This window comes from Quercus robur, chromosome 8, assembly GCF_932294415.1.
Source record: "Quercus robur chromosome 8, dhQueRobu3.1, whole genome shotgun sequence".
Lineage (NCBI taxonomy): Eukaryota > Viridiplantae > Streptophyta > Magnoliopsida > Fagales > Fagaceae > Quercus > Quercus robur.
In genome coordinates, this window is record NC_065541.1 from 195,451 (window position 1) to 207,170 (window position 11,720).

The 11,720-nt window shown below is 36.1% G+C and overlaps 1 protein-coding gene across 1 annotated transcript; it reads left to right on the forward strand.

Moving 5' to 3' along the window:
* Positions 1 to 145: 145 nt before the first annotated feature.
* Positions 146 to 10,832, forward strand: LOC126694057 (COP9 signalosome complex subunit 6a). Its single transcript, XM_050390077.1, has 8 exons — positions 146 to 626; positions 1,448 to 1,541; positions 8,681 to 8,742; positions 8,833 to 8,911; positions 9,054 to 9,146; positions 9,599 to 9,699; positions 10,293 to 10,348; positions 10,464 to 10,832. The coding sequence occupies exons 1-8, from the start codon at positions 249 to 251 to the stop codon at positions 10,543 to 10,545; spliced, it is 945 nt and encodes a 314-aa protein (XP_050246034.1). The 5' UTR covers positions 146 to 248; the 3' UTR covers positions 10,546 to 10,832.
* The last annotated feature ends 888 nt before the right edge of the window (positions 10,833 to 11,720 follow it).

Consider the following 11,720-nt stretch of genomic DNA (forward strand, 5'->3'; position numbering starts at 1 on the left):
AGGGGCCAGGGCCAATCTAACCGATATTGGGCTCCAACTTCCTAGTGAGCCCAGAGGATGTAAAATGCGGGTCAAGCCCAATTGGAGCCAATTATCCAATGCAGCAAAGCTTATTATATTATACATACACACAACAACAACAACAAAAAAATCCCTTAGAACATTGATTGAGAATAGAACCCTTCTTCTTCTTCTTCTTCTTCTTCAAAACCCCAAAGTTGGTGTGGCCCCAAAAGTGAGAATTGAGAATGGCATCGTCGTCGACTTCGAGCAGTGGACTGACATTCAAATTGCATCCACTGGTGATAGTGAACATATCGGATCACTACACTAGGGTTAAGTCTCAGATGCAGCAACCCAGTAGTAATAGTAATAGTGATGGTAATAGTAATAGTAATGGTAATGATAGGGTTTACGGTTGCGTGATTGGTGTCCAGAGAGGTCGCACCGTCGAGATCTTCAACAGCTTCGAACTCCTCTACGATGAGTCTACACATTCCCTTGACCGTACCTTCCTCGAAAAGAAGCAAGAGCTTTATAAAAAGGTCTTCCCTCACTTCTATATACTCGGATGGTATTCTACTGGCACTGATGCTCACGAATCTGATATGCTTATTCACAAGGCTGTGAGTCTCTCCTCTCTTCTCTTCTCTTCTCTTTTCTATCTATCTATCAGTTTCATCTTTTCGTGTAACAATGGGGGGATTAGGGTTGCATTTATAAAAAGGGTAATTAATTGATGTGCTTTTAGAATGGGGGATTGGATTAACTCACTGTGCACTGCCTCGCAATTCATAAGTGGCTACATAGTCATGGTTTCTGAACCCCTGGACAAAGTGACGCGTAATTTGTCCTGGGTATTGGCATTATATCGTATTAAATCCAAACACTTCACATTTTACTACTCCTAAGGCTCAGAAACTTCTTGAGAAAGCTGTGGCTTTGGTAATTGGTACCATCTCCATCTGTGACAGCATAAACCATTGTTAACACTTATCAAATTAAGTAAGATAAACTCACATTGAAATCCTGCATTAATGCATTGCAAACAAGCACCTTTGTAAGAAACACCAAAATTCCAAGAAAGAAGTAATCAGACATTGACAATTTGGCCACTTAGTGTTGCCATCTGGCTTTAATTTGTGGTTTTGTATGTGTAATATTTTGTGGACTGATAGCTTTCACCAATGTAGATTACCAAGCTTTAAGAAGTCTGTCTACATTTTCATGACTCCTGAATTTGTCAGTTTGTTATTTTGCTCTTTATCAGTATAGGTTGTTTTCTTAGATTAGGTTTATATATTATTGTTCATCGAAAACTTTGTTGTAGGATGTGATTTGCTACTTTATGGATTTAAAATTTCAAATTACTCTTTGTTTAGTGTAATGCTGCAATATAAGCTCTTTCAAATGTTAGTTAATTGTGACAAACTTTCTTTTGTAACAGTTGATGGATATCAATGAAAGTCCTGTTTATGTTCTTCTCAATCCCTCAATTAATCATGCTCAAAAGGATCTTCCAGTCACTATTTATGAAAGTGGTATGTAACCTGCATCATTACCTCTTATTGCAAGTGAAATTCTCATGAGGAATGCTACGCAATTTTTAGCTTATGCCCTATTCTAATTGTGTGAGTTATCTGTGCGATGTGATATTCATTCCTACTAGCCCCATTGTTTGTTTTGAGGTATGATATTGCAAATATACACTCTGTTGCCGTCATAAGTATATTTATATATTTTTGATAAGTAATAAATAAATATTAGGAAAAAATAAAACAAGGCACACAGGAAGTGTGCTAAAAGGCCAAAAAAAAAAAAAAAAAAACCTAAACTGGAATGAAAGTACAAAAATCCATCATATCAGGAAGAAAATGAAATTAACAACACCCGAAGCATTTGCCCATTCAAACAAAGTCTGAAAGAAGAAGAGCTTCAACTCATGAATCAACCTTTCATCCCCTTCAAAAGTATGTGTATTCCTTTCCCTCCATATGACCCACATAAGACAATGAGGGATCATACTCCAAAGCACCTTAGTTTTGGGTTTGTGAAACTTCTGTGACCAACTAGCTATAAGTTCCAATAGACTATGCGGCATGACCCAATGAACCCCAAAAAGGAAACACAGCATATTCCATAGCTCTTGAGATATTGGGCAACGTAGAAGTAAGTGATCCAAAGTCTCCCCGTTCCTCTTACACATGCAACACCAATCCACCACCACCAGTTTTCGTCTCCTTAAATTATCAACAGTTAAAATTTTCCTTAATGCTGCTGTCCAAATAAAAAAGCTGACCTTAGTAGGCACCTTTGGTTTCCACAAAGGTTTCCATGGGAAAGGAAAGGTGATTGAAGGTTTTAAGGCCTTATAATAAGAGCGAACATCAAAAACCTCGAGGAGAAAATTTCCAATACATTTTATCTGTCCCATTTCTTCTCAAAGAAACATCATAAATACGATCCATAAATGAGTCAAACGATTCTACCTCTCAATCTTGAAACAATCGGATAAATCTGATATTCCAATGGAAAGTGCCCCCTGAAGACGACATCATCTCAGTCCTTGAAGCTTCCTTGTTACTAGCAAGGATAGAAATTATCCCACAGACCAACCCCATAAGGCCCCTGAACACTATGAGAACACCAACCCCCCACAAGCTACCATATTTTGTATCTATTACCCTTCTCCACAAGGCATTCCTTTCCATAGCATATCTCCACAACCATTTCCCCAATAAAGACTTGTTAAATAAAACCAAATTTAGAGCACCCAATCCCATTTTGAACCGGTGCTCAAACAGTCTTCCACTTAACCAAGTGATAATTAAACTCGTCTCCTTAGCCTCCCCACAAAAAATTCCTTTGTAATTTTTCAATACGTCTAGCAATTTTCACTGGGATAGGAAACAGAGATAAGTAGAAGTTAGGCAGGCTGGATAAGGTGCTCTTTAGTAAAGTGATTCGACCCCTCGTAGAAAGATATAATCTTTTCCACCCAGCCAATTGCCTCTCCATTTTCTCCAATACACCAATCCCAATTTTTTTTTTTTTTTTGATAAATTTCTTTCACCTTAAAAGTAGCACCTAATGGAAGCCCAAATAGGTCAAGGGTAACTTGGCTACTTTGCATCATAAGATACCAGCCAAAGTCTCGACATTTAGAACCTCACCAACTAGTGGGTGGATTTTTCCACTGCTGTCATAAGTATTTATAGTTAATAAACTTTGAAGAAATTATAGTGAATGCTTGTTTTATTTGTCTTTCATTTATTGATGTGAAGCAATTCCTTGATTAGATTTCAAGCGCTTAAAAGCGCGCATAGATGTTAGGAATAGCAACAGGACAAGTCGGGTCAAATCATGTGTTCCCCACCATCCAATGTTGCACAGACACGGCAATTTTGGCCAAGTACCCGTGTCCTACACGGGTACTGGTAAGGCCTAAAATTCGTACACAACGAGTACCCTTTTTTTTTCTTTTTTTAATCTGGGTATGTCCTGGACACGGTTGCAACACGGCGGTATGTCCCAGACACGACAAGGCTTTAAAAAAAAATAATAATAATAAAATAAATAAAAAGAACAGGACCAACGCCTCTCTCTTCCTTTCAATTCTCTGATCTAAATCATCTGATCTACCACGCCTCTCTCTTCCTCCCAGATCTCTTATCTGATCTGTGCGGTGTGCCTTCTCGGAGTAGATCAGCAACAACCGAACCTGCTCCAGCCTCCGGCGACTCCAAAGATCCCTTTCTCTCCCTTTCTCTTTGTTTTTTTTTTTTTTTTTGGCTTAACTTATCCGTACGTGTGTTTTACTTATTTTATAGGTTTAGTTTTTTTTTTTTTTTTTTTTTTTTTTTTGGTTTTTTCTGTCTTTTGGGTTTTGTAATGAAACATAAATTGTACTTTAGACAACATTTTATGGGTGTTATTGTACTTATTTGCTATTTTTACTTAATTTAAATCCTAAATTAAACATGTGTTGTCTAAAAATGTTTTAAAATATACCTAATTATATTATTATTTAATTGACGTACTCCTGACATGTCAACTATTATGCCTTGTACCTGCCTTACCTCACCCCATCTTTGTCTCCACCCTATCACCCCACATGTCAACTATTCTGCCATGTCCCTGCCTTACCTCACCCTATCTTTGTCCCACCCTGTCCCTACCCTGCAAGGCCTCACCCCGTCCTACACCATTTCTGTCATGCAAAGACCCGCTCCACACTTAATTTAACACGTACAAATAATCCATAACATAGATAACAAATTTTTATTTAAAAATTGGCATTCAATGACACAAACCAAATATTTGATAAATAAATTATACTGTCATTGGAAATTTTTTCAAATACAGTAGCTTCCCTTCTTTTTGGATGGAGGAATTGATTGTGGAAGAATTCTTCTAATATTTGGAATATGGTTCCAACTTGTCTTGTGTGGTTAATTTGGCGGGAACATAATACTCACACTTTTGAAGATAATCTCAGATCTTTTGAAGTGTATGCTTGTTGGGACTTTGTTTTTAGTGGGTTAGAATTTGGGTTTTTACACAATGTACTTCCATTTCTGATTTTCTTCTTTCTATTCGGATCTCTTCTTGAGTTACTTATATTCGTTTTAAGTAAAAGAGTGTTCACCACCATGAACACGATGTACTTTTATGCAATAAATCTTTGATTACTTATCAAAGATAACACAAAGTAGACCAGAAAAAATACAAGAAAACTGACAAAATAATAGTAATAGTAATAGTAATAATAATAATTTTAATTTTAAAAAAATTAATTACAAACAAGAAGAGAATTAAGGAACAAAGGGAGGGAATCACTAGATGTGAGTCCCCAAGCCCTAGACTAGTCAAACAAAAAACCACTAAATGATGCAAGCAACTGGTTTCCCGAGCTATCCATATCCTTAATTGTCCCCGATTACATTCCTTCCAAATACACCATATCAAGCACAACAGATCTAAATTCCAGATGCTTGACAAGTGCTTCCCCATCCTAGTCCACCTACCAAAGAGGATATTTGAAACCATTCGTGGTAAGACCTACGACTCCCTAAACAATCTAAAAACAAAGCTCCACATCCAATGAGCCTTCTCATAATGAAGCAACAAATGATCCACAGCAACGACACATAACACACCAGTCTACAAAATTAAAATCCTTACACCTCTTGTCCATAAGTTGTTTTGTTTTCCTTTGTTGCTTGTAAATATTTACTTCATCTCTTTGATGGAGTAGCTTCTTTTTAATACAAAATTTTCTTACCTATCAAAAAAAAAAAAAAAATCCTTGCGCCTCTAACTATCACCCCCGAGAATCTTATCTCAAGCTACAATCCAAACCAAAAAACAAAAAAAGAAACTCTTTGAGGAGCCTTAACTTTCCAAACATCTTTCCAAGGAAAGATGACATAGAAAGAATCTCTCAACTCATTATAAAACAAATGAATGTCAAAATCCCCATCCATCTGCAACTTTCATTTCATATGATCCCCTTTCCAAAGGAGTATTGGATTCCAAGCTATGAAGGAAATATGCCATTAATTCTAACTCCCAATCATTTAGAACAATTAGTAATAATATTAAGGGATTTATCAAAGTTTGTTTTATTGGTGAGGCACCCTACAGGGGCAATGAGGAGCAGCGATGTATGTTTTATTCGGTCCTTTGGTGATTGTGAGTTAGATTTAGTGGCTCATTCCCCCAACTTCTAGATTTTCACATTCCCATTAGAGAAGAGGGTGATCTGGTAAGGTGGAAGTCAGTCAAAGGCAAAAAACAACCTTAAGGCGTCAAGGCCTTGTATTGCATGAGGCAACAAAAAGGTGCCACCCCGAGTAAAGTGAGGCGCCAAATTCTTAATATATTTATTATACATATAGAACTTAAATCATATGTGCCTAGTGTATTATAATATTATAATGAAGTGGTTTTCAATGTGTTGAATGAAGAAATTAGATCTATCAAATTATTTCAAAATAGGATTAACATGGTTTAGGCTCTATTAGTTATTTTAACAATAGGCTTTACAACAAGCTTCTATATAACAATAAGTTTTACAACAAACTTAACAAAAAAAAGTTTTACAACAAATTTTTGTAAATTAATTTAAATAACAATAGGTTTCATAACATGACCTTTTAAGTTAATAATCTAATAATAGGTTTCACAAAAAAATTTTATAATTAAAAAATATATATTAAAATTTAAAAATAAATAAATAGCTAAGGTTCTCACCTTAGCGCATTTTTCATGGCTTAAGGCGGTCGCCTTGCTCACCTAGGCTCAAAAGGTGCCTTGCCTCACTAAAGGTACCTAGGCAAGCTCCCGACTCGCCTTTGACTACAAAGGTGGAAACTTAAGAAGAATGGGGATTCTGATATTTGTTCTTTCTATAATACTTTGAGGGGCTCCAGTATTGTTTCCTAACCTTGTAAAGGCATTTGCGGTGTGAGAGCACCACAAAGCGTGAATATTCCTACCTGTGATAATCTTGTTAAGAGAGGTCATACCTTAGTAAGATGACGTTGCTTGCTAGAAAGTACAGACACTTTAGGGTGCCGTACCCATGTTGTACCCACCATGTTATTTTATAAGTTTTCAGAAATTGCTCATGTCGTCATGTCATGTTATTATTTTTGAAAATTGCTCATGTCATACCTGTGTCCATGCTTCCTAGGTTGCTTGTGCCAGTATAGTAGGGAGATAGTAGACCACCTTTTAATTCATTGTATGGTTGCACATTATTTGTGGAGCTTTGTTTTTAGGTGCTTAGGAATTTATTTGGTCAAATCGGGAAGGTGAAGGATGTCATTGTTAGTTGGAGGAATTGGATGGGTAAGCATTTGTCAGCTATTAGGAACATGATTCCTTTGTGTTTGATGTGGACTACTTGGAGGGAATATAATCAACATACATTTTGAAGATGTGGAGTTAGTTGTTAGCAACTTTCTCTACTTATTTATTTGATTGGTCTCGTGCATGGGGCTATACTCATTGTGATTCTATTGCAATGTTTCTAGAGTCCTTGTCTTTTTGTGCATAATTTTTTTTTAATTATTTGGCTTCTTGATGTCCCTTGCTCATGAAGTAGTCTTTCTTAATAAAATTTCTTATTTATCGAAAAGAAAACATTGCTTCCAACTCCTACCATCCCTGTCCATATGGATATGGAGTTATGGACTTCCACATTTGAAGCTAAAGAGAATCCACTGAGCACTCAAAAAATTAGTGTTAGATCCTTCAAAGGACAATGTGCACTTCAATGATCATACCAAGATCATACCAAACCCTAACTTGACTTCCTTCACCAAACACAAAAGCCACATGCTGGAAGAAACTATCTTAACCCCTCTGATACTCCGCCACAGACTACAACCATGTGATCTGCTACCAAGGTTTGTATACTAACCACCTCCTTCCTCCCCAGATGCTGTCACCCAATGCCTTAAGTGTGTGTCTTCATGCCCAAAACCTCATAACCATTTCCCCAACAGAGCTTGATTAAAATTCCTGATCTTATCCCTAAACCTCCAACCTCAATACGTGAACAAACCTTATCCCATGCCACTAACAGGTATTTGAATTCTTCCTTCATAACCCCTACAAGAAACTCTTCTAAATCCTTTCTAACCTATCAGCCACAAACATAAGGATAGTAAACAGAGAAAGATAATATGTTGGTAAGCTCAAAAGGGTGCACCTCAGCAAAGTATGACTACCACCCTTAGATAAGCATAGCCGCTTCCAACCTAAAGTTTCAGTTCCATCTTCTCAAAAAATAGGGTTTCACACTGAAACTACCTTGAGCGGAGCTCCCAACGGCATCCCTAAGTAAGTTATCAGCAAACTACCAATTCTACAACATAAGATATCTGCTAATTGTTTTCAAAGTTACCATATAAAAATTTTAAGAAATTGAAATAACTTATTTAAAATTTAAATTTACAAACTTTTTGTAGTTGCACTATCCATTTGAAATAGCAAGCAAAAATATCTCCATTTTGTGTTGATTAAATTTTTTTATTATGTCTTGCGCTTTACTTCAATTAGGCATGTTTTTGCACTTTGGCTCCAAGAGGCCTATGGCGCTGAAGTGTGCTTGCCACTTTTACCAAGTTGAAGTTAAAAAGAAGTGGATGGAATTGGGAGGCTAAATTTCTCATCGAACCTACTTTACACCATCTGAAGTGGCCAAAGTAGAGGGAAGTGAGTGACCCATTGACTGGTTTTTTTTTACCATACAAAGGTCAAAATGTATCATACACTTCACTTCTGACCTCCTCAGGCACATCTTATAGTTTATTTATTACTACCTGAATTGCCAATCATAGTTTAGAATCTTAAGGTTCAATGACCTACCAGAGACCTGAATCACTGTATATTCATTTGATGAGTAACTTAAGTTTTATTGACCATTTAGTTCTCTAGAATCTTTTTTTCTTTTTTTTTTACTTATCAAAAAAGGCTCTCTAGTTTTTTTTTTTTTTTTTTTTTTTTTTTTTTTTTTTTTTTTTGTGTGTTAATTCCCAAATTATGTGGCTTATACATGCTATTCTATTTCCTGGTAGACTAGGATCATTTCCTTATTAGCTTTTCACTTGCCAAGTATACTGAAGTGATAACTTCTCTGTTCTGTTGGGTGTTGATCCTTGCAACTCAGAGCTGCATGTCATAGATGGGAATCCACAGCTAATTTTTGTTCGTTCAAGCTACACTATTGAGGTTAGGCTTGCTCATTCTTCTAAACCTAATTTGATCTAAGTAATATCATCTAGTGTTCTAGATTCACTTTTTTCTGTGTGCGCTGTGAAGACAGTTGAAGCAGAACGTATCTCAGTTGATCATGTTGCACATCTTAAACCATCTGATGGAGGTTCAGCAGCTACTCAATGTAAGCACTCCCTTTCCTTTCTATTTATTACTTTTCCAACATGTCTATCAGTAAACCTCTTTTCAGGAGGAAGTTGAAATTAGTTATATAAAAGTTTTGTTCTGTTGTGATGCACATTACTGTAACTTGGGTTTGATTACAGTGGCTGCTCACCTTACGGGCATTCACAGTGCCATCAAGATGCTCAATAGCAGAATCAGGGTGCTTCATCACTATCTTCTTGCAATGCAGAAAGGTATGTTTATCTCTTTTTACCACCAAAAATAAATCTATCTATTGTATAAAAATAGCAATTAGCTTTGAAAATAAATATGAGTGGAAAAAAGTTTCTTAAAGCAAAAGAAGATGAGGAAAACAACTAATGTCACAATAAAATCCAGAAAATATGATGAAATCACATCTTTAACACTGCGTTTGGGAGTTCATAAAGGAATTGAATAGAAAAGATTAAGGTACTCTTTTTCTTGTGTGATTGGGAGTTTATAAAGGAAGGGAAGGAAATGAAATAAATATACACTTTTACTGTTATGACCTGTATATTTTATTTGTGTAATAAAGAAATGGGGATAAGAATGCCCTGCATGGAATCACTACTAGTTGGCAATAATAACAATCAATATCTTGCCTGGGCTGTGCATGTTTAATGACCTAGGGTTAATTGTTTTGCTTTTATATTGCTGAACACAGGTGATATCCCTTGCGAGAATGCCCTGCTAAGACAAGTATCAAGTCTTCTGAGAAGATTGCCAGCTATTGAATCAGAGAAATTTCAAGATGATTTCTTGATGGTTAGTGCTTTCTATTTATTCCCTCTTTGGATGTTATCAAGATCGGCACCGGTGATGCCTGTAGTAGTGAATGTAGCAAATTTATGCATAATTATAAAAATAGACTCGTTGAAAGAGAAATTGAAAGATAAATAAGAATTACCAAGTCTTTGACAAAAGCAGAAAGAGAGTGATTTGTATCCTTGAATATGCAATTATTTCTACCCAAAGTACCCCTATAAACAAGAGTCTGCATACAAAGAAGGGGGTTGTGCTTGTTGATGTAATTTTTTCTATTTGTGTGATGGTGGTTATTGAAGAAGCAGATCCACACTATAAGCTAGACGTTTGATTGTGATAATTGAAGAAGCAGATCCACACAATAAGTGTATTGTCTACAAAATATCATATGTATATATGCCTAATTATGCATATGCCTATAATATGTGGCTAATATCATAATATAGTCATAAAGAGTGCCTTGTTTTTCATGTTTCAAACATTTTTTCTTTGAGAACCCACGAAAAATATATAATCAGGAGATACAATAATGATTAGGTTGACATCTTGATCCAATTTAATTTTTGCTTTTGGTGGGTTTTTACCCTTTATAGGAATACAATGACACATTATTGATCACTTACCTAGCCATGTTCACCAACTGTTCGAGGTATGTTTGCTTCTGGCACTGCTATTTTAAATTTATTTTTGACTGATGTTTTAATTTTATTGCCATCCATTTTTTAACATGCAACTGTTCCATTTTTTTTTTAAACTCCCCACAGCACAATGAATGAACTAGTCGACAAATTCAACACTGCATACGACAGGCATAGTCGAAGGGGTGGGCGGACTGCTTTTATGTGAAAGCTGATTGCTGTTATCTAGCAGTTTGCTAACTTCTGTTTCTTTTTTTGTGGGCATAGCACATAGGAGTCATATTGATAGGAGCCTAGGATCTGGTCAAATCAGAAAGAGAAATCTATCAGGAATTTCTTCTTTTTTTCCTTATATTTTTGGCTTTGCGTACCATACCAAGTAATTTTATGAGTGGAAAGAGATGATTTTAAGTGTGGTCCTTTGTGAATTGGTGCCTTTGTGTTTGTTTTGGATGAAAGCATAATCAGTAGTCATAACCATTTTTTTGTTTTTCACACATTCCCATAAAATGTGCGTGTTTATTACACGGATGTGTACTACACAGGTAATTTACAAAAGATCAATATGGGAGTCCAAAATAGTTATTCATGGGTAAGGCTTGGCATAATTGAATGAAATGCTTGCAGAGATTGAATTAACAGTGTTAATGTGTTGATATAAAGAAATGAAATAGATGTCGCTAATATATTTGCTATTTTAATGCCTTGGAAAATTTATACTAGCTTTGTTTAAACTTTTCGCATATCTTTCTTAGATAAATTATTGGAAATTATCGAAGGAGGTCAATGCAATTTACCCATAAATTATTTCCTGTTATACAGGACTAGGAACAAGTAGGAGGTTTTTTACCCCTATTTCTGGAAAAATTTTAGTGCCACACTCAATTACACAACTTTGTCCACAACTCGTCCGTGTGGCGAGTAATGGTTGGTAAAGGAGTGTCTCCACATAGACCCACCATCACCTTTTCACTAACCACAATTTGCCACATGGGCAAGTTGTGGGTAAAGTTGTATAATTAGGTGTTGGCACCAGAATTTCTTCTATTTCTATTTCTGTCCCACCAGCTTTCTAAATCCCCCTTCTATTTCTATTTCTGTGAAGCTATTGTGGAAGTGCTTGGGAAATTTTGTGTTGAGTCCGGCCAAAAAATTAGTTTGGAAAAGTCCCGTGTTTATTTTTCTCCAAATGTTAGTGATAGTTTAAAAGATGAAGTATGTGATAAATTGGGCATCCGGGAAACCCATGAGATTGGAAAGTACCTTGGCTTCCCGTTAAGACATAGAGGGGCTGCCCGTAATCCTTATAAGTTCATTGTGGAAAAGGTTATGGGTAAGCTTGCTGGATGGAAGGCAAAGTATTTATCCTTTGCTGGACGAACG

Bases quoted from the DNA above. Each gene is read 5' to 3' on its own strand.
- LOC126694057 (XM_050390077.1), top strand. From the start codon at position 249: ATGGCATCGTCGTCGACTTCGAGCAGTGGACTGACATTCAAATTGCAT. The intron at 9,147-9,598 runs GTATGTTTATCT...TGCTGAACACAG, and splicing joins TCTTCTTGCAATGCAGAAAG to GTGATATCCCTTGCGAGAAT. The intron at 10,349-10,463 runs GTATGTTTGCTT...AACTCCCCACAG, and splicing joins ATGTTCACCAACTGTTCGAG to CACAATGAATGAACTAGTCG.